This window comes from Malaclemys terrapin, chromosome 8, assembly GCF_027887155.1.
Source record: "Malaclemys terrapin pileata isolate rMalTer1 chromosome 8, rMalTer1.hap1, whole genome shotgun sequence".
NCBI classification, from domain to species: domain Eukaryota; kingdom Metazoa; phylum Chordata; order Testudines; family Emydidae; genus Malaclemys; species Malaclemys terrapin.
This window is the reverse complement of record NC_071512.1, coordinates 72,825,759-72,850,259: the sequence shown is the minus strand read 5'-3', so window position 1 is coordinate 72,850,259 and position 24,501 is coordinate 72,825,759. Positions and strand designations below refer to the sequence as shown.

At 42.2% G+C, this 24,501-nt stretch overlaps 1 protein-coding gene across 3 annotated transcripts; it reads left to right on the top strand.

Annotated features, from left to right (window-relative positions):
- The first annotated feature begins 206 nt into the window (after positions 1–206).
- MFSD14A (major facilitator superfamily domain containing 14A) lies at positions 207–24,276 on the top strand. 3 transcript variants are annotated; one of them, XM_054037173.1, is made up of 13 exons: positions 383–471; positions 2,604–2,682; positions 7,812–7,907; positions 10,789–10,851; positions 11,523–11,650; positions 12,947–13,061; positions 13,810–14,028; positions 14,384–14,497; positions 15,053–15,124; positions 16,794–16,906; positions 17,840–17,937; positions 18,763–18,926; positions 21,274–24,276. In XM_054037173.1, exons 2-13 carry the CDS (start codon positions 2,620–2,622, stop codon positions 21,478–21,480), a joined length of 1,452 nt encoding a protein of 483 aa, XP_053893148.1. In that variant the 5' UTR covers positions 383–471; positions 2,604–2,619; the 3' UTR covers positions 21,481–24,276. The 3 variants fall into 3 exon arrangements, with proteins under 3 accessions (XP_053893147.1, XP_053893148.1, XP_053893149.1); XM_054037172.1 differs by lacking the exon at positions 2,604–2,682 and having other exon boundaries at positions 207–471; XM_054037174.1 differs by lacking the exon at positions 383–471 and having other exon boundaries at positions 2,598–2,678.
- The last annotated feature ends 225 nt before the right edge of the window (positions 24,277–24,501 follow it).

Below are 24,501 nucleotides of genomic sequence, written 5' to 3'. Positions count from 1 at the left end.
GCTGCGGGGGCTGAGCGCCGTCCCTCCACCCGGAAGCGGCGGCGGAGAGTTGGGGCCCCGGCCTGGAGCATCGCAGAGCTGGAAGCCCCAGCGGCTGGCGGGCTGGAGAGCGCTCGCCCACCCTCAGGCGTTCCCGCCCTGCTGCCTCGTTCCGGCTCGTGAGGAGGCGGGGTATGCGTGCCCACGTGCCCCCACTCAGCCAATCGGGGGATCGCGTGATGTGAGTGTGGCCGGTGCTGTCCCCCAAGATGGCGGCGTGTGGTCCGTGAGCAGCGGCGGTGCTGGCGCTGAGCGGTGAAGCGAAGGCCTGGCTGCTGGGGAAGGCCCCGCGCCGCTCGCCGCCAAACGTGTTCCCCCCCCCCCCCGGGGCCCTAGGATGGTAAAATGACCCAGGGGGGGAAGAAGAAGAAACGGGCCGTGAACCGCAGCATCATGCTGGCCAAGAAGATCATCATTAAGGACGGCGGCACGGTGAGGCCTGGGGGGCTGGGGGCGGGCCTGCGCCAGCTTCGGGGCGTGACGGGGGCTGGTTGTGGCACGGAGGGGAGTGCTAAGGCAGCCGGGGCGAGGCAGGCTGAGCGGGTCCGGCTGAGGTGTTGGCTGGAGGAGTGCGGGACGCTGGGTTAAGCCAGTGAAGCAGGGGGAGGGAGCGTGGGGTGAGGTGAGGCCCGGGTGTATGTAGGGATTGGCTTTTGCTATGGGGAGGCCAGGCTGGTGCAGTGCGGTCTGGGGGTTGGCCCGGAGCCGATGAGACATGTTGCGTTGGGGTTCGGTGAGCTGGGCCTGGAAAGGGGCGGACCTAGCAAAGTGAGGCTAGTCTAGCTAGACCCCGGACCGGGGGAGGGCCATTGAAAAGCCGAACGCAGTGAGGTGGACACCTGAGGCCTAAGTGCCCAGAGAATCTGTCTGGTCTGTAAGGGAGTTTGGGGTTGGCAGCAGCGTGGCCCGCTGCCTGGTTTTCAGCCAGAAAGTCTGGTCAGTAAGGGGACCTGATAGTGTGTGGTCAGATCTACTGACTGGACCCTCAAAGTCTGGTTACTGCGAGTGGGGGAGGCGAAGAGGCACCAGTCATCACCTGTGTCAGCTCCTACTCAACTGGGGCTGCCTTCTACCTGCCTTGGGCGGCTCCAGCTTCCAGCTAAGTTCCATAGGAGGGTCTCTTCTGCGGGGGAGGAGGAGAGGAATGGATGGAGGTGGGCCTTGAGGGAAGAGGTGGGGCAGAGCTTTGGGGGGGGGGGGAGAGGGAAAGAGGTGCAGGGAGGATTCCAGCATGCCTCCTGAAGTGTCCTATTTTTTAAATATTATCAAATTGTTAACCCTTGTTGGCATGGTAGGTCCTGGCTTGAGGGCAATGCCTAAAACAGGTCAACCTGGGACAGAAGTTTGGCGCTAGCTAATGGGGTAATGAAGGAGACAATGCCAACTACTTGCTAGTTTGTGGGAAGATCCTCTATTTCATCAGTTCTCAGCCAGGAGTCTGTTACTCCTGGGGGGCTGTAAGCAGGTTTCAGGGTGTCTGCTGAAATAAACCAACCAGAGAGCAGGGCCAGCGTTAGACTCACAGGGCAGAAAGCTGAGTCCCGAGCCCTGCTGCCCAGGCTGACGCCGAACCCTGAGCAACTTAACTTTGCGAGGCCACCTATGGCATGGGGCCCTAGGCTACTGCTCTGCTTGCTACCCTCTAACTCTGGCCCTGGCTTTTAATCTACTGAAAAACAGTTGTTGTGGCACAGGTAGGCCATGGAATTTTTATAGCATGTTGGGAGGTGGCTCGGAAAGAAAAAGGTTGAGAAGCCCTGCTCTAGGTGGAGCTACCTGGAACCTGTGAGGAAGAAGCTACCCTATAAACTCTTCTGTTGCAAGGGCTCATGCCTCTGATGTCCAGTCAGAGATGAACATTTTACCTGAGGCCTAACTTGGCCTCCACTCCCTCTGGTTGCTTTCTACCAGAGGTGGGCCCATGCTGTGTTCTGAAGGTAGCACGTGGACTGGGCATAGGAATTTTGTTCCCAAAGAACTTCTGATACTTTTTCCCTGGTGGGGCTGGCTGGCAGCCTTGGGTGGGAGGGACTAAAACTACGTTCTTTGCTGCTGCCTCATGTGGGATTAAGAATTCTGGGCTGGTGCAGGTTTTTTTGCCATTATTTCATGATAGGTTTCCTTGCTATCAAGTGTTTCCTCTCTATCTTATTGGCATCCATCTGGTCATCATTTGTTAGATTATTTAAGAAATACTTTTAAACTATACCTCGTATGGTGATTTGCCTTTACTCTCAAGTAGTAGGTTTATGAGTAATGAGCATTTGTGTCAAGACTCAATATAAAGTAACTTTACTTAAATCCATGCATTTACCATTCTGTATAGATATGTGTAAGTCTACCGCATTTATGGATTAGATAATATTTAAACTCTTAATCTTGAAAGGAAATACCACCTAGAAAACTGCTGTGCATTTTCAGACAGCAGTTGGTTTCACAATGGCCTAGGATGATGGCAGGCAGTAAACAATTGTAGAATAGAGCAGGGAGTTCTGAGTATAATAAGTAGGATGTGGTTCTGCTGTTGGTGAAAAGCCCATCTGTGATGTGCTTTACCCATACAGTGTGTGCATCGCCATCATGGGATCCTTTGGTCTTTGTTCTGTCTTCTTCGGCTTCCATATTCTGAAAAAGAATAGGTGGGTAAGTGTGAGCCAAACTTCTGTATCAAAGTAGTACTGTAAGGTTTTCCAGTTCACTGGAAGTGTGATGAAAATGTTTCCCAACAAATAGTTTTTTATCTAACAGAACTTGGAATACTTAGTGATTGAATGAAGTTGCCATAGATGCTTTTAAAAAAATACATCTATAAGCAGCATAGTTCGGTTATGAGAGAGGTATAACTTGGTCAAAATAACTGTAACAATGTATGTCTTGCTTTACTCGTGTAGTTTAGATATCTTTTCAAAATGCATTAAAATCATATTATTGCTTTTAAGATAGGTCCTTCAAATAAAGGTAAAACATCAGTTTGCTGGTCTTTTGTATAAGCAGCCAAGAACTGCCATCATCAACTTGATGAACTACTGTCTAGATTACTTAAGGGTTGGAGGCAAAGCAAGTTCAAATTTGACTGATAAATATCTACTGTGAAAGACCAATATTACTGTTGTTTGTAAGTAAAAACTTATGGCATTACAAACATGTAGGCACATACGTTTTTTACAGGACTAATATAGTGAGTGAATACAGACAGAGTAACTTTATGCTCCACTAGTTCATGCAACTGGTGAAATTAGAATTTCTTATTGGAAAAAAATTGAGTTATTACAAAAGTGCCATTCTTCCAATTTCCATTTGGATGAACTGCCTCCAGGGATAAGGAGAAAGATTTAATGTGTCATCCAGTTGTACCTTAAATAGTGCCTTCAGTGTCAGTTACCGTATTAAAAGCTGAGTGCAAGCCCATTTGAAAATACATTGAGTTCAAATGTACGGAAACATGGAGTAAAAAACAGGGCTGCAACTGTTTGGGAAGTCATTAGACAACAGCTATTGGTTTGTGATCTGTTTGTGGAAATATGTGCCTATTCTCAAACCCAGGTAGGGAAAGAGTATTCAGACTTTTTATTTTTTGTGAGTTAATGACCAGTTGAGGCTGTATGCTGTTATACTAGACTACATTCTTTATAATGGCAGCAAGAACTGCTTAGATGCATGGATCACGCTGTAGACAAAAAAAAAAAAAAAAATCCATAAATTAGCCCTCAGTTCTGTTCTCATCCTCCCCAATTCCTCATTTGCCTGACATGCTAAATATTTTGGGGAACAGGTAAACTGAAAAGGCCTTGAATTTCTCTGATTTGCGGACCAGTAGAAATAAAAAAAAAATTAAATATGCATATTTAAATTTATCAATTACTTATGGGGTAAAATCATTATATTTTGAAATTTTTTTAGCCCCAAAGAAACTCAGTAGTCCTTTTCTCTGCAAGAATTCATTGTCAGTGGCTCAAATGCATGATAGGGTAGGTCTGTAGGTCTACTATAGTATATGCTTATCCCTAGTGATTTGAAACCATTATTACCCTGGTTCCCCTGTGCTCCTCTCCAGTTCTGCTACACTAGCCCAATGTTAGCTTTGTGATTGGGTTTCCCATCCAAGCACATTCACAAATCTCTTTTCAGAGTGTGGGGGGTATATACTTTCCTAAACAAGGTGCAGAGGTACCTACACCATTAATTTCAGCGAGATTTTCTCTAAAAAACTAGAGTATGGTGGCAATATGTAGGAATGTCTTTTGGAATAATAATGTGGCTTCTTATGTACTCTGTAATAGCAGAACATCAGTCAAACCTGATTTCTTATAACTCATAGTCCTGATTAAATTTAAGAGGATGCTTACAGCAGTGACTGCAGGTAGACTTCCTGTACAACTGCGATAAAGATCTTATCGGAGTGCTATCCTCCTTTGTACAGTTGTTAAATAGCCATAGTCAAATAAATGAAATACAAAATACATTTAGTAAAATACTTGTGATGTAGACTCACCAAAGGAAGGCAATAATAGTAGTTCAGACCCTCTCCTTAATTCATCCTGTTCTAATGATTTATTGCAATTCATATCATATGTACAATACTCATTCTTCTCAGACAATGCGGGGGAGGGATAGCTCAGTGGTTTGAGCATTGGCCTGCTAAACCCAGGGTTGTGAGTTCAATCCTTGAGGGAGCCACTTAGGGATCTGGGGCAAAAATCAGTACTTGGTCCTGCTAGTGAAGACAGGGGGCTGGACTTAATGACCTTTCAGGGTCCTTTCCAGTTCTTTGAGATAGGTATATCTCAATATATTACCACTGGTGAAAGGAAATTTGAACTATGATACTTAGGTATGACAGGGTGAGTTAGAGCAGGAGAATTCAAATCTTTTTCTTGTAATTTACTTCTAAACTTATTCTGGTTTATAAACTATATTAATAACAAGTGGATTCTCAGCTTTTATGATTGTACATTTGAAGTTGTCCTTGCTTTAGAGTTTTTACAGTGTTGTATCAGTAGAAGTATCTTCTAGCTATGATCTACATATAAGTTTATTTTATCGCTGGCTTGATCTAAAATACAAAATCCTCTTGGACTAGAAAGACACCTATCTGACCTGGCAGATGGGGTTTCTGTAGTTCAGCTAGTGCACCACCTGTCCCAACACAACTGCCATGCTCGGAATAGATAATGTCAAAGAACATCTGCTTCTACCATGAGTGTCAGATCCCGGTTATAACTTGAGTATTTAGCTACACTTTTGTCTTTAGGCTTTAATGTTTGTAGCTAAAATACATCTCTGTTGTGGAAGATGTAAAAATGTTGTTGCTGTTTTGAAATGCATTTAGTGTTTTCTCCTTTAGTTTGTTCACACTTAGTTGATGCATACTACTACAGTGTTTTATGTAATTCATTTTCAGACTCCAGGCCTACTTGATGTATTAATCAAATCCCATGACAGTCAAGGTTCTGCAGAATCTTAAAACTTGCATTTTTATAAATTAAGTTTCTTGTACTTGTGGTTACAACAAAAATATTCTAAATGTAGTATTGTCTTTTCATTCAGTAGACAGAGAAGCTGATATGGTAGCTCTAAGAAGTTAGCTCCCTTCCTGTCAACTCAGTTGTCTGTTACTGCTTAAGCCTATTGATTTAAATTTCAGCACTAATTCATAGCTGATCATTTTAGCACAAAGATCCAGCTAAATGATCTTATGGCTTGTGCAGTGGCAGATAAGGGTAGTCACCTTCCCCCATCTCTTTAAAAACATTTACTGCTGTAAGCAGTGAAGCTCTTCAATGCAGTCCTTGATTTATTTCCTTGACCTGCTCTCGCCAACCCAAGATAAGGTGTCAGTGGGGTAGAGAGAAACTGTTATTTCTTCATGCCTTGCCCATAATAGAAATGTTGGAAAAGCTCTTGACCTCTGACTCTCGGGGTCGTAAGGTGGTTGTCTGCTGAGCAGCTGCTGGTAACTACTTCTCTTACCCCCACTCTGCCAAGTGTTGCTTTACTCCCTGGTACAGTGAGGAAGCAAAGATAGCAGCTGAGAGGGAGGCTCCATTGTGCAGGAGCAAGTCTGATGCTGATCTGTAGCCTGGGAGGGAAAAGAATATTTGTTGCCCGTGGTAGTTACAGAAGTTTACTCTTTGGATCCTGTACTGTAGTCAGCGTGTGATGGGAGTGAAACCTAGAGCAGCTCCTGCAAGCATGGGTGGTGCTGTGAGTTCAAGCTGCTCTCTGGCCCCTTTACAAAATTGTAAAGTCATCTCTGCTCATTGGAAAACAGAAGTGTAGCAAAAGAATATTTATGAATATGCTGGGCCTGTGTGTGGTAATTAGGGAAGGAAAAAGAAAAGGGCAGAAGTAACCACGGTACTAAAAGTACTCTGAAACATGTTTTCCAGTAAACATTACAGAATATAAAGCTTTTATTAGAGATGGGTCGAAACAAAGCTTTTTTCCAAATCTGTTCAAATTCAATGGGTGGTGGGTGCAGTTTACCAGTTCCAGTAGCTGCTCCTATAGCTTTGGTTACAATTCACCTGATGCAAAACCAGAAAGTTTACTTTTCTGGCTTGGATGGAGCCAAAATCTTGTAAGAATAGCTGAATTAGAGTGGCAGAAATCTCAAGATGGCAGAAATTTTGCAAGAACAGCTCATAAGATTTGAGCACTGTTAAATCCAAATCTTTGTCTGTTTGTATTTAGTCATATGAACACACTAGGCATGTGAATTGTCTCTTCATTCTCCAGTCTCACTTAATGGTTGAAAGAGTAGGTGTTGAGGCAGAGCGTTTGACTCTTTTTTTTTTTTTTTTTTTTTTTTTTTTTTTTTTAAGTCCACTTGTGTAGCATTTTTAATTTGCAGGTCATTCATGTCATTCTGTTGTGAAATAATTCTCCAGTGTTTCCTGGCATGGGTAGTAATGCACTGTGGCAAGTTGACGTAGCATGTAATAAAGTATCTAAGCCTAATCAGGATTTCTCTCCCCACCCCAAATCCCTTCCACATTTAACTTTCTATCTCCATATATTCCCTTTTCTGGAAGCCACTTTTAGCTTAATTCAACAATAATATAAAGAAACATTTCTAACTCTGTCCCACATTTGATGTACATATTGAGTCTATTTGTTGTTTTCCCCAGCATTTGGGGAAAAACTTCTAATACTAGTCTCAAGTTAAAGTTGTGGTGGGCTTTCCATTGTGTGAATTTATTTTCTTTCATGTGGGTTTTAGATAATTTATTTCAACAAGCTTTTGTATTTAGTCAGACACAAGCTTTTACTAATAGAAGCACTGTTTGGTAAGAACCAAAGTTGGTTGGTAAGCCAGTTAATCAGTATTTGGAATGTGGCATTGAGTGCGAAAATAAGCGAGTTTTGAAATAATTAAATCTTGGTTTTTGACTTCTAATTGCTATGTGAACTGAATTGTTTCCTTCCCTGAGGGGGAAAAGATATGAAATTCCCCAAGAAAAGAGTTTCAGTTCAAATAGTGGAATCTTGTTAGAGGGAAGTCATTTTTCCTCAGAGTTTTCTCTATACATGGAGGTTTATGGTAATTGGCATTGCAGTTTGTACAGTGCTGATTTTTAAGACACTTCCAGTCATTCATTATGCTTCACCATGTGCAAGACAGTTATTCAGATTCCTGAAACAGCTTGTTTTGAGCCATACTTCATCTTAACAATGTCTTGCTTATAAACCAACATTCAAACAACTTTCTCATTAATAAAGCAGCTTTTTAAATATTCTGTAGTAACAACTTTTTTGTTTTTGTGTTTTAGCCTCAAGGAATAGGTTCGCCTAGTGTCTACCATGCTGTCATAGTGATTTTTTTGGAGTTTTTTGCTTGGGGACTTTTGACAGCACCTACTTTGGTGGTAAGTGATGTGGTTAATGAACTTCTGTATTGCATGAAAAGTTTAAAAAAAAAAAAAAAAAAAAAAAAAAAAAAAAAGCTAAAATATTAAGTTCATTGCAGTATTATCACAGCATTAAACTTGAAAATAAAGTTTGGGTGGAATTGAGCTGGCCTGAACTTCACACTTGGAAGAACATCTTGTGTGTTATGTTACTGAATGTGGTCAAGATTGAACAATCCATGTGGAGTTGGGCTTATTGATATCAGCCACATATCAACATATGTAATCTATGCTAATTGCACACTTTTGAGAAGAAATACTTAAAAAAACCCTCAAACTTTCTATTCCTGTCACCCCCACAGACAGAGGCCTATCTTGAGCACAAGAGTAGGATCTAGGAATGTGTGGGATTCCAGTCCCAATTTTAAGAACTTTGTGACTTTGATCTTAAAGGATTATTACTGAACCTGGTCATTCTTACACAATATTTACTGAGTTATTTTTAATTTGTCTGTACTGTCTTTCTAACCTTTGGTAATTAACAAGATGGCAAGCAGAAACTTTCTCTTTTGTAAACATGTTTTCACTCCTGCCTAAGTAATTCATTTATGCTACAGTCAGTGATATGACTTAACTTCTCTGAAATAAAGTGTGATACCACCCCTAAAGTCTATGGACAGATATTGTATCCTGATAAACTGTAATATAAGGAAAGGAGATTTTTAACTTTTGTTCTTGTTTATATGCCATTAGGGTTACCATACGTCCGGATTTTCCCGGACATGTCCGGCTTTTGGGGGCTCAAATCCCCGTCCGGGGGGAAATCCCCAAAAGCCGGGCATGTCCGGGAAAATCAGGAGGGAGGGAGGGCTCGGCCGGGGCCTCTTTGGCCGGGCCGGGGTCGCGGGGCCGGGCAGGGAGCAGGGGGCGCGGTGCCGGGGGCCAGGCCACCGGGGGGTGCGCCGGGCCGCGGAGCTGGTCCGGGGTCGCGCCGGGCCGCTGGGGGGTGCGCCGGGCCGGGCCGCGGGGGTGCGCCGGGCCGCGGAGCCGGTCCAGGGTCGCGCCGGGCCGCGGAGCCGGGCCACTGGGGGGTGCGCCGGGCCGGGCCGCTGGGGGGTGCGCCGGGCCGGGGGGGTGTGCCGAGCCGGGAGCCGCGGGGTGCGCTGAGCCGGGGGGCCGGTCCGGGAGCCGGTCCGGGGTCGCGGGGCCTGGGGGTGCGCCGGGCCGCGGAGCCGCGGGGTGCGCTGAGCCGGGGGGCCGGTCCGGGGTCGCCGAGCTGCGGGGGTGCGCCGAGCTGCGGGGGTGCGCCGAGCCGCGGGGTGCGCTGAGCTGGGGGGCCGGTCCGGGGCCGCGGGGGTGCGCCGAGCCGCGGGGTGCGCTGAGCCGGGGGGCCGGTCCGGGAGCCGGTCCGGGGTCGCCGGGCTGCGGGGGTGCGCCGAGCCGCGGAGCTGCGGGGGTGCGCCGAGCCGCGGGGGTGCGCTGAGCCTGGGGGCCGGTTCGGGAGCCGGTCCGGGGTTGCGGGGCCGGGGGGTGCGCCGAGCTGCGGGGGTGCGCCGAGCCGCGGGGGTGCGCCGAGCCGGGGGGCTGGTTCGGGAGCCGGTCCGGGGTCGCGGGGCCGGGGGGGTGCGCCGGGCCGCCAGGGGCCGGCCGGCAGTGCTGGGCGGGCCGGGTGTGGTCGGCCGGGGCCGGCCGGCACCCCAGGGCCCGAGCCGACCCAGGCTGGAGCCGCGGGGGGGCCAGCCTAGGCCGCACCTCCTCCCCCCCCCCCCCTTTACCTGCTTCAGGCTTCCCGCGAATTAAATGTTCGCGGGAAGCAGGGGAGGGGGCGGAGACTTTGGGGAGGGGGCGGAGTTGGGGCGGGGGCATGGGTGGGGCTGGGGGCGGGGCCGGGGTCCCCTGGAGTGTCCTCCATTTGGAGGCACAAAATATGGTAACCCTATATGCCATAATTGTGCACCATGGTTTACAGAGATTAAGGTTAGGGTTAAACTTAAAAGTTTTGCCAGCATAGCTCTGTTGGTTAGGGAAGTGATGGTTTGGGGGGAGTATGTGACATGGCTACAGTGTTGAAATCTATAGGTTAAAAAAGTGTGTTTAGCCTTAATCTAATGTTCCTATCTTGTAAACACTTCAGTCAACCTAATGCCCATTGTAGATGTAGGTAGGCTGACCTAATTATGTTGCACAGGGCACAAAATTTGCACAGCTCTGAGCGCTGTACCTAGATTGATATAATTTGTAGGTGTAGCTGAGGCTTTAGTATGCAAAAAAACAGTGTATTCAAGCCATCTGAGCAGTACATTCATCCACCATGCAGTATCTGCTGTGTTGTTGTGGTACTAGTTTTGTGTTCCATGATATTGAAGTCCTTTTAAGTAGTGTTTATTTGGTATCTGAGCCAGTCTATCACATAAGTACAGCATGTCCTAATTGATGTGTACTTTCCTTAAATAAGGAAATCCTACAACAGTATTCCTCTTCATTGAAGTAGGAATGATACTTTTATCAAACTTAATGAAATTTTCGCTAGTCTTATGTGGTAAAAAGTGGAGAAAACACACTGTGATTTTGAAGATTGTTCTTTCCTAGTTTTACTGACCCGCAGTGGTAGTGCTAACATTATAGCTTATCCACTGGTGCCTTTATTTCTGGAAAGTAAGAAGCATAGCATAATTTACTATTAGAAATTGTGTAGTCTACTATGTAAATGTCTGTAGTGAACTATTTAACAATGAGATTATTGATGTTGAATTTATGAATTTCATGGTGGATTTTACTGTAATTTATATTAATTGTTGGTATAGTATGCCTCAGATATATTAATCCTTGAGTCTGTATTCATATTCCGTATTGTGAAATATGGATAATGCAGTATGTAATGCACAGAATTCTTTCATAGGTGTTACATGAAACCTTCCCAAAGCATACATTTCTAATGAATGGCCTAATCCAAGGAGTAAAGGTAGGATGAAAATTCAGTCTAAATCAATAATTGAGTACAATTTAAAATAAATCAATAAAGGGTACATGAGTGCTGATGCTTTATTAAATGGAATAAGGAGAGCCTTCCAATATAGCTTTCAAGCTGTGAATAAAGTGTGAGGGTAAATTTACCACAGAGAGCTCAAATGCAGCACTTAATTTTAATAAGATCTTGCTTTTGCTAAAATTTTTACTTGGTTTGACTGAGGAATAAATAGGCCAGTTGAATAGCCCAAGATCACACAATCAGTTGGTGTCACAGCACATAAGAATACAAGATACCTGTTGACACCCAGTCCTTTGCTCTGATTGTTAGACCACATGTCCTCAATGTGTTGAAAAATGGTATCTCTCCTAAATACAGCATATAAAAATGCAAAGTGCATTTTATTAAGCTGCATGTTGACTGCACTTGGATTTCACATTTTGAATTTCTGTGGGATAGTAAAATTCAAATTGCAGGCAACTGCTGCTGAGTGGAAAAGGGGGATGAAGGATACTCATAGAAGATATTGCTTGACATATTGTTCCATATAGCCAACATTTATCATTAATCTGCAAAACAAAATCAGTCAGTTTCTAACAATCTTTCAACTATTCTATTTTCTTTCATTTCTTTGTTTTTATTTAAAATTTGTTTTTACTTTTCAGGGCTTGTTATCGTTTCTCAGTGCCCCCCTCATAGGTGCGCTCTCTGATGTTTGGGGACGAAAGTCCTTCTTACTCTTAACAGTATTTTTCACTTGTGCACCAATTCCATTAATGAAGATCAGCCCATGGTTAGTAACAAGCATAGTTATTTATGGCTTTGTCTTTAGTGTGTTCTTGCTGTACGTAATTAATAACGTAGCATTTATAATAGCACTTGTATTCCAGTTAATTTACCAGATGTTGTTTAATTCTTAGCGCACCTCTGTGAGGTAGGTGCAGAAGTACTAATCTGTTGCAGAGTTGGGGAAACTGATACAGGGTGAAGTGACTTGCTGAACGCCTCAAAGCCAGGCTTAGAATTTTGGATCTCCAGACTTTTAGCCCCGTGCTTGCTTCTAAGCTAGTCATTAGTACTGGAGTGACTTGTGACTTTTTAGTGGTGGTTGCTTATGTAGCAGAGAGCCCAAGAACTTGAAAGATGTATGGCCTGTGAGCTGATATATTGCTTGTACTTTTAAGCCTCTTGGGGGTCAATAACTTAATAGTTGAGTATAATTTTATACAGTATATTTCCCAGTACCTTCGTAGAATGTCTCTCTAATCCTTGCATATCTTTATTTGGCTGTAATTTTCAGCAAAATCATTTCAGTACTAAGTAAATAGTCACTAAGAATTGAAAATAGTCTTCAGAACTAGCATATACCTTTAAGCACTAGTGTGTAACATTAAAACTGGTACTAAAAAGTAGCTGCAGCTTTTTATTATAGTTTTGCTTATCAAATATTAGAATCCAGCAAATTTTGACTAGCTGGAATTTTAGTAGTCTGTTGATACGCCTCTATTCATGAGTCTAATGTCCCTAGGCTAATGGCTAGTTCACAATTGTCTCAAATTTGTACTGCTCCTGAAGATAAATCTGAAATAACATAGGACAAGGTCTTAGCACTGATAGAGGTCTGAGAGTCAACTGTTCATGTTGTATCGGAAGCTAATTCAGGTTGCTATCTAGTCTTAAGGTCTTTTGTGGTCTCTCCATTTTGATCCCTATTCCTGGGTGATAGGCTATTTGTTTAACAGTTTATATTTTGCAACATGCATTTTGAATGGAAATAATTGCTAGTCTGTGGACTCACGGCTAAGGCTAATGTTGGAGGATCTGTAATGAACTATCCTAATTTAACCCACAAAGCATTTTTTTTTTTGTAGAATGGCAGGTAATTCTGTTATACACTCAGTGCACACTGGAGAGATTACATAACCATATAAAGACACATGCATACTGACTTTATAAATATTTAAATGTCAGGAATAAGTTGGACAATCATAGATACCTTAATCTGTCTGGAAGTGTTTCAGAAGTTTGTGAATCACTGCTAGTTATCCACTGAGCTATTCTTCTCTTTCTGATTTCTTTTTGTCCCCAGGTGGTATTTCGCTGTTATCTCTGTTTCTGGGGTTTTTGCAGTGACTTTCTCAGTGGTGTTTGCTTATGTAGCAGATATAACCCAAGAACATGAAAGAAGCATGGCCTATGGGCTGGTATGTACTTAATTCCTCTGTACCTTTTAAGCCTCGTAAGGGTCAACAACTAGAGTTCTCTTAATGAAGCTTTGTCATATTGCTGCAGGAGACACAAGCTTTTCAAAGTTGATATCTTTTCCACTATAAACTTATTTTGGCCACTCAGGTTTTTTTTTTTTTAAAACACTGTTCCAAATGGAAACTTGGTTCTACTATCCAGTTCTGCATCTTCTGTTGAATGTCTTGTCAGCTTAAATTTAAAATGGCCATTGTATAATCTTTACTCTCCATTCTTTTCCGGTTGTCAGGATGGTGCTATTTTCCATTTTGTTTGCATATGCAACTTTTACTATATAATGTAAACTCTGTGATTTATTAAGAGCCGTGGATGATGTGCAAATAAGCATAGTTTCTAATACCACCCCAAAAGAAAATGTTATGCTGAGTCTTTCCCCCCCCCCCCCCCATCAGACCTCTGATGTGTCCAATTAAGCTTCATACAGTCACAAGGCTATACAGTGCTGCCCCACTTAACCACTTTTTTTTTTTTTCATTAAAAACTTCAGATGTCTGAAATCTGGTTGCTGCTGCAGTGCCAGAGAAAAGAACTGTACATTAGTTCAGAACTTGTCCACCTGATTAGGGTGATTTGTAACTAAGTTTATGGAAGTGAAGGTGCTGAAAGTGAAGTCAGAAAAAAAGATTGGATAAGTTTGATCTTCCTTACTGCCAAACTTATTCTCATACTGACTTTTGCCTGTTACAGGTTTCAGCAACTTTTGCAGCAAGTTTAGTTACCAGCCCAGCTATTGGTGCCTACCTTGGTCGAGTCTATGGAAACAGCTTGGTAGTGGTCCTAGCTACAGCTATAGCTTTGTTGGATATTTGTTTTATTCTTGTTGCTGTACCGGAATCACTGCCCGAGAAGATGAGGCCAGCATCATGGGGAGCACCCATTTCTTGGGAACAGGCTGATCCCTTTGCAGTAAGCTATTTAAATGTTTAAGTATGGAGTGGTGGCTTGATATATGCAGATTTGGATTTGTACTGCTTTTGAGTCAGGAATGGGACTGATAGTAATTATCCCCTGATCTGGGTTTTAAAAAAAATTGTTTGAGGAGTTCCTAGGTTTATTGGGGAAGGGTGTGAGTAACTTCAAATTGCTGCTTAGCAGGGATTAGCAAATGCAGATTAGCATGTGCTGAAGGACATGTTTTAACAGTGATGTATGTATTAAAGGGCATCTGCCTCTTTCAGTGTTCATTTTGTATATCATTGCTTATGATTGATGAAGAGTAGATGTTTTCTTTTGACCTTATAGCTGTCTTTTTTTGTCCTAGTCACTAAAGAAAGTGGGTCAAGATTCCATAGTGCTGCTAATCTGCATAACGGTCTTTCTTTCCTACCTCCCAGAGGCAGGTCAATATTCCAGCTTCTTCCTATACCTCAGACAGGTAAGAATCTGCATATGAAGAAATGTCTGATAAGGAAAACTAAATTTATAGAAGGGAGTATTCTTTGCACTTGTTACATTACTTTAGCAATATATGGGTAGTCAATATGATTAATGGCTGTTGATAGTGGCTTTTAGTTACTCTGATAGTTAATAAAGAGATGAATATGTTCTCAAAATATTTCTCATGTTTTAGTCATTTGAATTATTCCTTGAAGTACAAGTTCCACTACATTGCAGTGGTTAAAATTAGCTTTCGTTAGCTGATAAAATATTTTTAGTCTCTTACAGTATGGGGTCAATTTTCTTTCAAGTTCCATATTCCATTATAGAAGTTATTTTCTGTTCCGCACTAGATCTTTCTCTTTATTTTATGCAAGATAAATGTTGGTTTCAATAGATTATGGGATTGAATAAAATCAGGGATGTCTTCCTCTATTTCAGATTAAGCATTTTTCTGGTTGCTCCATTTATTCTTTCCACTGATGTCACAAAACATGAAAGTGTCAATATACATTTGAAGTTTAATGATCAAATTACTCCTTCTCTAATGTAGATAATGGGATTTTCACCTGAAAGTGTTGCAGCTTTTATAGCAGTTCTTGGGATTCTCTCCATTATTGCACAGGTGACTATTGATCTATGCATTTCACTAATATAATGGGTTCAAGTGAGAGCTAAATATTATGACAATCCCTGTACCTGTAATTCCAGGAACCCAGTCTATCTGGTTTCAGAAGGTTAGAATAGAAAAGGAAAGAGATGCTTTGAATTCTAATCTCATTTTATATGGCTTCCTTTTTTCCCCTTCACCTAATGTCGGACCATTTCATAAACAATTCATTCTCACATCCTGGGAAGTAGAAAAATATCACCATTTTGTGGAAGAACTGTGATGCACAGACATTGAGACTGCCTTAAATCTGTCAGAGCTGGGAATATAATCCACATCACAAATTGTAGTCTAGTGCAGGGGTCGGCAACCTTTCAGAAGTGGTGTGTCGAGTCTTCATTTATTCACTCTAATTTAAGGTTTCGCGTGCCGGTAATACATTTTAACATTTTTAGAAGGTCTCTTTCTAGAAGTCTATATTATATAACTAAACTATTGTATGTAAAGTAAACAAAGTTTTCAAAATGTTTTTAAGAAGCGTCATTTAACATTAAATTAAAATGCTGATCTTATGCCACCAGCCTGCTCAGCTCGCTGCCAGCCTGGGGGTCTGTTCCACTAGGCCGGCAGCGGGCTGAGCAGGGCCTGCGGCCGGGACCCCAGACCTGGTGTGTGTGTGTGGGGGGGTGTTTCAGGGGTCAGGGCAGAGATCTGGGGTGTGTGGGGGGGTTCAAGGGACAGGGCAGAGGGCTGGGGGGGTGCAGGGCATGTGTTGGGGTGTGGGGGGTTCAGGGTAGAGGGCTGGGGGTTTGGGGGGTGCAGGGCAGAAGGCTGGGTGTGTGTTGGGGGGGTTCAGGGTAGAAGGCTGAGAGGTGCAGGGCAGAAGGCTGGGGTGCTCGGCTCGTGGGGGTGCTCCCAGCCCCCTGCCCTGAGCGGCTCAGGGCAGGGGGCTGGAAGGGATATGCCCTGTTCCACCCCCTTCCCCCAGGCTCCGTCCCTACCTCTCTCTGCATCTTCTACGGAGCTGTGTGCATGCTGCGCTCTTCCCCCTCCCCCTTGCTAGGGCCATCAGCTGATTGGAGCAGGGAAGGAGAGGAGGAGGAGCAGCAAAGCACCATGCTGGGGGAAGAAACGGGGAGGGGGGGAGCTTGGCTGCTGCAGAACCAAGCTTCTGCCTCCTGCCCCTGCAGGGGAGAATGGTGGGCGGGGGGGGGCTGGGGAGGGGGCTGAGTGGGGCTGGGGGCCGGGACCGCGACCGCAGCATGGAGCTGCGTGCCACTCAAAATCAGCTCGCGTGCTGTAGGTTGCCGACCCCTGGTCTAGTGCCTTAACCTTAATTTATTCCTTCCTTAGCCACACTCCCAAACCTCTTTAGAAGTTGATTCAATCTTCTCCTTAAGCTTAGTTTGGGTTGAAAAATAGCTTGTTTAAGTCATCAGGGCAGGTTAAATAATATTCCTAGTGTATGGATTCCTCAAGGAAAATCTAAATTGTTGCACATCAAGAGCACGGTAACAATCTCTTCACATATCTCTCTCCATTATTACATGTTTCAGTCTCTGTCTAGAAAATACTACATCATAGAACTTTACTTTGCTTCTGTCAAAACTAGTGAACGTTTTATATGTATTGCTGTATAATGTGAGTATTCACAATTAAAATATGACATTCTTTTTCCCATCAGACAGTAGTTTTGAGTTTACTTATGCGGTCCATTGGAAATAAAAACACCATCTTACTGGGTCTGGGATTTCAAATATTACAGCTTGCATGGTATGGTTTTGGCTCGGAGCCTTGGTACGTACATTTCACTTTAGTTGAATTAATGAACTGACATACTAAGATTTTAAATTACTTCCTGCTTAATAAAGAAACATTCACAAAGGTGTTTTGTGTGTGTGTGTGTGTTTACATGCATCAGTTTTACATGAGCGGTTATAGGCAATGCGTCCTTTGTCTCCTCTTAAGATGGAACCTTTTTTAAAAGATGTAATTGTGTAATTGGCTTATACTTGGTGCAGTCAAAGAAACACTGCCTGGTGAACCATCCCAAACCAAGAATTTGATATTGTACTGTATGATTGACCTAAACAACGTCAATCTCTTGTACTGATAATCTTCATAAGACCAAAAATTGTTCATGGATATTTTTATCTAAAAGGAAATGGACACCAAACAACATTGAAAAATGCTTTGTCCTCTTTCCTCTAACAGTCAGATTTTCTTAATTCTTCTTTTTTTTTTAAATTTTGGAGGGGGGGGTGGTCTTGTTGCTTGTAGTAGACTGCATTGACTTGTCAAGATGTCAGTTTACATCAATTGTAGCACTCCTTTCTCCCTCCCCCCACACCCCATGATTGCACCCTTTACACATGCTAACATACCAGTGACCTAACGGGGAAAACTAAGTTAAGTTCGCTTTTTGGATGTTCACCTCCTCTTAATTTGGGAGGAGAGTTTACAAAATACATGATCAATGCATCCCAGCAAGCATCAGGATTTTGCAAGGATTGGGGACTTTTCTAATCATCTCTTAAATTATTTTACACCATTTGTTAAACTCAGAATAATTGATAGGTATGAAATCAAGCAATGATAATTAACTTGTGACTTCTCTATTGCATGGGTAGTGTGTGCAGTTCTTTCTACTCTTTGTAATAAGAGTTATATGGAAGGTAGAAATTCAGAATTCTTATCTTGATTCTTTCTCTTAACACTTACGTTTTTCAGGATGATGTGGGCAGCAGGGGCTGTGGCAGCAATGTCTAGTATTACGTTCCCAGCAGTAAGTGCACTAGTTTCACGAACTGCTGATGCTGATCAACAGGGTATGTTTTATGTTTCTTGTTGTTGTTAATTTTAAGGAATGGTCAAAATAGGGATATTGTGACCTCCTTAGCACCAGATGTATCAATGCTGTCTTACTGGTACTCAAGGATTATCCTTAACCTCCATGCTAGTTTGCAGGACAAATTAGCCAACATAATAGTATATTAATGTAAATGAGAAACATTAGTGTAGTTTTAACTTCACTGTAGAAGAGTGGTAGTTCTCAAGGCCTGTGGACTGTTTGGAGGCAGCTGGCTATACTCTTCAAACAAGGCAGATGAATAATGAGTGTGTCTAGCATAGGGAAAACCCATGCATTGAAGGTAGCATAATACTACATCACTACTTCTCTTGATTCAGTACATCAGCTGATCATGTTTCAATTCTTCTTCTCTCCCACTATGCATGAATTTACTCAATTCTTCAGGTGCATTTTTTTATTATTACTGTAGTGTCTAGGAGCCCCAGTAATATGTTTTTGCTTTTCTCTAAAGCATGAGACATAGATAGCTGTCAGAGACAACATACCAGATTTGATAGTCTTTTGGTCAGTATGGCATAGGAAATGCTGTGCTCTGACTAAAACATAAAGTTTGTCTTGCCCAATGTTCCTCATTGTTTTGGTTCTGGTGTAGGCATGATTCTCTTCTCACATCAGTCTTACAGTGGTGTATCCCGATTGATTTTAGTGAAGTTACTCCTAGTTTACACCAGCATGGGGAAAAAGTGAATCAGGCTCCATTGCATGTTAGACAATTGCCAAAAAGCATTTTAAAGTCTTCATTGTATACACATTTAATTTCATGGAATGCCTTTTTCTTTAGGTGTTGTTCAAGGGATGATAACAGGAATTCGAGGATTGTGTAATGGTTTGGGACCAGCACTTTATGGTTTTATATTCTACATATTCCATGTAGAATTGAATGAACTCCCAATGACTGAAACTGAATTGGGAGGTAACGTGGCCACACAACACCATTCAGAACAGGTATTGTTCCTATTTATTTATAAGTTACAAGAAATGCAGCAAAGATCAATCTTAGACCAGTGGTTCTCAACTTTTTTTTTTTTCGCAGACCACTTGAAAATTGTTGAGGGTCTCAGCAGACCACTTAATGATCTTTCCAAATGTTGTTTGTACCATTAGCTAACTATTGTAAAGCACTTTGGATAAAAGTGCTATATTAAAAAAAGCACAACTCATTTTAATATCAGTAGTCTTACCTTTCTAATGCATTGGATGTGCCCTCTCTCTCCCACCACGGCAGCCCCCGAGCTGGGGCTGGGATAGAGAGGGGTCTCTCCCCAGTCGCGGCAGCCCCCGAGTTGGGGAAAGTCGCCTTTTTCTCTGGCCGTCGCAGCCCTGCATGTCCCAAATTCCTTCCCCCCCCCCCCCCCCCCAGGCCACCACCTCACCTTACATATGCATCTTCTCCAGGGTCCAGGCACCTAATTAGTGGAGTCACGCCTGTGCAGCTCCACTAATTAGGTGGGTGGCCCTTCATTCTCTTGTGTGCAGCCACCCAGGCACGCATCTTAGCGGGAACTATCCTTGGACCACCTGAATGGAGCTTGCGGACCACTGGTGGTCCGTGGACCACAGTTTGAGAACCTCTGTCCTAGACCTTGGAAGGGGTGGAGGGGGAATAAATTGGATATTCTAGTTCATCTCGCTGCCCTGTGACACATTCTACAGTGCTTTAGACAGTCCAGCTTTAAATGAATCAAGCAAAGAGACTTCTCAAGCCACTTCTATTGTGAGACTCTTGACCTGTCTAATAACTCTTGCAATTAAGACAATCCTCTTGATATTGAGCCTAAATTTTCCATTGATTAATCAATCCCATTGCTCCTTTGGATCACCCTAAAAAGAACCCTGTTGGTTCATGTTTTTAAACACTTTCCTATTCTCAGTCTTCTGACCAAGTTACACATCTCTTGATTCTTTCCTTGTATGCTGGTCTCTCTTGCCTGTTAACTTCTGCTTTTCTCTAAATTTTCTTCAACTTGTCAATATTTTTTTCTGGTACTACTGTGCCCAGAATTGTATCTTAAGTCTATTGAATATTTTAAAACACGTGATTTAGACTGGATACTAAAAAGCTGAATATGCTTTGCTCTTTTCATACTTTGTGGCACGCTTCTTGTCAGGCCTTGCCACTTTCTCCTCTTTATCTGACATTGGAAAACGTTCTGGCCTGTCGATATGTCTCTGCCTAAAAGGAGGCAGAAATTACCATTATGGTCAGATACCAGCCTATGCACTTCTTCGTTCCTTGGAAGCAATTGAGTGCCAGTTCTGGTCCTTCCAGCTATAGGTTATTATTTTTAAAAATAAATTATCTAAAATTTACTGCTGCAAAATAAGTCTACAAGTCAGCCAGTCTTTTTGATGGTGTGGTGAAAGACAAAGCTTGAAGATCTTGTTGTCCTTTATTTACACTTGACTGGAGCGGGGGGGTTGGTTTACTCAATTTACTTGAAGTATTCATGCTTAAATCACGAGTGCATGAATGAAAAGAGTAAAACCATAGAATGAAATCCTGTAAATAAAGTAACTTTCTGGCTGAGACAGAAAATAAGCAGAGCGAGTTAGATCACAGTCCCTTTTGTATAGTTAAATGCCTTCTTATGGTGTCTAGGTCTGTGAACACTGCACCATTGTAATGTCTACCACAGAATATAGACGTGTGAAGGAGGTAGTCTTCTGCTTTTGTATTTTCTGTTTAATTCACAGTCTTGGTTAACTTTTTAAATAGTAGTTAGTACCTTGGCTTTTCCTGTTTAAATGTGGCTGTTAATGTTGATGGGTTGGCAAGCTAGAGATTTGTGTATGTTTCAAAGGAGCTGGGCTAGGGACAAAGCTTGAGTTATACCTCAGGTTAACAGGGCAGTGAAGACCAGCCCTATACTTCATCTTGTAGCTACAGTGAATTTTAATTACATGGCTGGAAATAGCAGTTCAGCTGTTTGATTCTATAAGTCTGTATTTCTGGCAGGTAAGACAACTAGGCAGTGGCACGTTTCCTGTGAAGTTAGAAGAGAGAATTCTGCAGTTTAAAAAACACCCAAAGAGAAACTCCTCTAATAGGTTTCTCCTCTTCTGGGTTTCCTCCCTTATCCTTTGAGAATGACTATCATTCATCTATGAATAAGGTTTACTAGGGCTGGGTATCGAAATAGCCCACTCATTAAGAGTATTGTGCCCTAAACTAATGAAATTGTAAAATATGTTTATTTTTAAGTACAGAGCCTGATGTGAACCAACCAGTGTCTGTGAACTATGGATTTACTTAATGGTTCCTCTAGAAAATAAGTGTTTTTGTTGTTTTCAGAACTCCATAATTCCTGGACCCCCTTTCTTGTTTGGAGCATGCTCTGTGCTGCTGGCTTTGCTTGTTGCCTTGTTTATTCCTGAACACGCCAATCTAAATGCACGGTCCAGCAATTGGAAAAAACACAGTGGCAGTCATGGTCATCCACACAGTCCACAGGCCCCTGGCGAGGCCAAAGAACCTTTATTGCAAGACACAAATGTATGACGACAGAATCCAGAAAAACGTTTTTATATTTCATAGGTCTTGTTTCCAGTTCTGGATACACATTCCATTTACATAAAAAATGTAATTTCTTAACATTATCTTAAGAAATGTATCTTTCTGCATGAAATTTGTAGGAACTACAGACAGGAACTGGAAATTTCTCCAAAGATGTTACAATTAAATTAACTTTTTAAAAAGAACAAACTAAGCACTGGTCTCATACTATTAATATAATTAACCTTTTCATCCTAGTTCTGAGACAAAAAGGAAAACATATTCAAGGTATCAGCATGTGTCCCTGTGTCCATTTCCTTAAGGTGTAAAGCTTTAATTCTCTTCATGCTAAGTCTCAATGAGACATACTAGCATATTTGTGGACCCATTCATTTTATGTTGTAAAATTTTGGGTCAGATAGTACAAAGCCTTAATGTAAATGCACTCAAGTAAGGAAAAGGTGAATTGGTTTCATTTTAAAATCACTGTATGGGAGGTTTTATTTTAAGTTTATACTAATACAAAATCACGTGGTGAGCACACTTGCTGAACAGTAAAAGTTGTGTGTAAGTGCATTACTTTAATTCTTCCTAATTTTTGGAGTACAAGATAGTATCAAACAGTATTTAAATTAGTGGGTCTTTTGCGCCTACAAGATTTTAATATTGGCTCTAAAACTCTGCTTTCTCAAATACAGTTTATACCACTATTTCTGATGTTTGCGTAATCAGAAGGACCTCAAAACTTGAATACACAAACTGAAATATAAGCTGATAGCCTTGAAAATGTCAGTGTGCTATATAGTGGCCTTTCAAGACTGGCTAGTAACTTTTTACTTTTACAGAGCTAATGTTTTAGTCCTAAATTTTCAGGACCCTAGTACAGGAGAGAGAGCTTTATACAGTTACTGATGTGAATTTCTCTAAAAATGTATATTTTTGTGTCCAGTTGTATTATTTAAACAAGTATTCCTTTGTATAAATTGTGTATAAGGTATAGTTTAAAATGTTTTCATCTTGTGGTTACTGCTTACTGGTTTTTTTAACTTTGAACATTCATCATGGTTGACTGAGAGCTGGAAAATGTGTAAATATGTTGTTAATAAATGAATATTTTAATGAATTTTTAAAATTGTCTTTGAAATCAGTTCAAACCATATATCTGTATATGAATTCTTTAATGTCTTATAGCCTGCTGAACGTACTGTAGCCTTAATATTGTTTTCTCACTTGCTGTCAAGTTTTTGGGTTCCTTAGTGCTTTAAATGTAATTTGATTCAACAGATAAATACCAATTGTAGGTAAATTGTGTGAATTTTACCCTTTTCATTCCCACATACCTGTAATAGCTTATTTGTCCTTGTACTGCAAGATTTTCATGAAAAGCTTTTGCTTAATAGTGGTATTGTATTAAATCAGCAAGAAACTAAAATAATGGGCAATTTATTGCCAAGTAGAGCGCTGCATGGGACATTTTTAATCCCACTCCTGTCCTGCCCTGCAACCCACTCCCACCTGGTCCTGCATTTTCTTGCATTTTTATCCTGCTTCTATCCACAAAAATCTTAGATCCTGCAAGAGAGATTCCCTGCTGTTACTAAAAAAAAAAAAAAGTTTTTATATTATATGTAAAAGCATTCAAACACAATTTTTCCTGCTGCAGGGCTCTGCTTTAATTAATTTTGAACTTGTCATTGACATTAGAAAGCTGTTTATACCTTAACTCAGGTTAGCTCTAAACCTAAGTGTGATGCACCTATGCTATGAATACTTATTCTGATGCTGTAAAATGTACAGCTGGGCCTTAGTGTGTTTTGAAAAAAGGAGTATGGCAGATTCTGTAGCAATAAAATTAACTTTGAGCTGATAGAACAGGGGTGGGCAAACTTTTTGGCCCACTGGCCACATCTGGAAATTGTATGATGGGCAATGAATGCTCATGAAATTGGAGGTGTGGGCTGTGGTCAAAAATGAGTTCAGGGTGCAGGAGCAGGCTCTGGGGAAGGGGGATTAGGGGTGCAGGTTCCAGGTGGCGCTTACCTCATGCAGCTCCTGGAAGCAGCGGCATGTTCCTCCTCTGGCTCCTACACAGGGGGGCAGTCAGATGGCTCTGTGCACTGACCTGGCTGTAGCCCCTGCCTCTGCAGCTCCCATTGGCCATGGTTGCAGGGGCAGCATGTGGAGACCCCTGGTTGCCCCTATGTGTAGGAGTTGGAGGGTGAACATGCCTCTGCTTCTGGGAGCTGTGGCATATGCAGAGCAGGGCAAGACCCTAACCCTGGTGGGACTGTAAGGGCTGGATTAAAACATCTGAAGGGTTGGATGTGGCCCCTGGGCTGTAGTTTGCCCACCCCTGTGATATAAAGGATACTTGGGAACTTGTATCCAGTGAATACTATCAGAGGAGTGGGGGTAGGTGGGCTGCACCTCACATTGCTTGCCATAGGAAACTTGGATATGGATATTTGAGGGGAATGACTGGGCCTATCTAGTTTAAGTGAAGCCTCAAATCAGGATGTAGTAAAAGTAACTTGTTTTTTTCAAAATGTATCTCCCCTGAAAAAAAGGGTAAACTAATACAATCATTTCTAATTCAAATGTTAATACTTCTCAAAAGATATCAATGTTGCCAAAATCAAAACTTACTCATGGACTAACTTTGGAGCAACTTGAAATATGTTCAGTGAATGTTACTGGCATACCTCTTTTCTTAATGTTTCATTTTCTGATTCTTGCACCCATCTTGCCATGCAACATCTAAAAGAATGTTACTCAATAAAATTAAGTAAAAACCCTAATAAATTTACTTGGTATTAACTCATTTACCACTGAATTAAGGGGCCACATACCTGAAGCAGGCTACTTCTGATTAAAAGATGGACTTATACTCTTTTTCCCCTTGGACTACAGCACTGCAAAAGGAGTTACCAGTAATCTTTGATATAAGAAAAAGAGGTAGAAAGTACTGTCAAGCAGCAGCCTCCAGCAATTAGTTTAGGTTAAACTTTGCTAAAAGCCATTGATGCC

Bases quoted from the DNA above. Each gene is read 5' to 3' on its own strand.
- MFSD14A (XM_054037172.1), top strand. From the start codon at position 385: ATGACCCAGGGGGGGAAGAAGAAGAAACGGGCCGTGAACCGCAGCATC. The intron at 7,908-10,788 runs GTAAGTGATGTG...ATTCTTTCATAG, and splicing joins TGACAGCACCTACTTTGGTG to GTGTTACATGAAACCTTCCC. The intron at 13,062-13,809 runs GTATGTACTTAA...TGCCTGTTACAG, and splicing joins GAAGCATGGCCTATGGGCTG to GTTTCAGCAACTTTTGCAGC.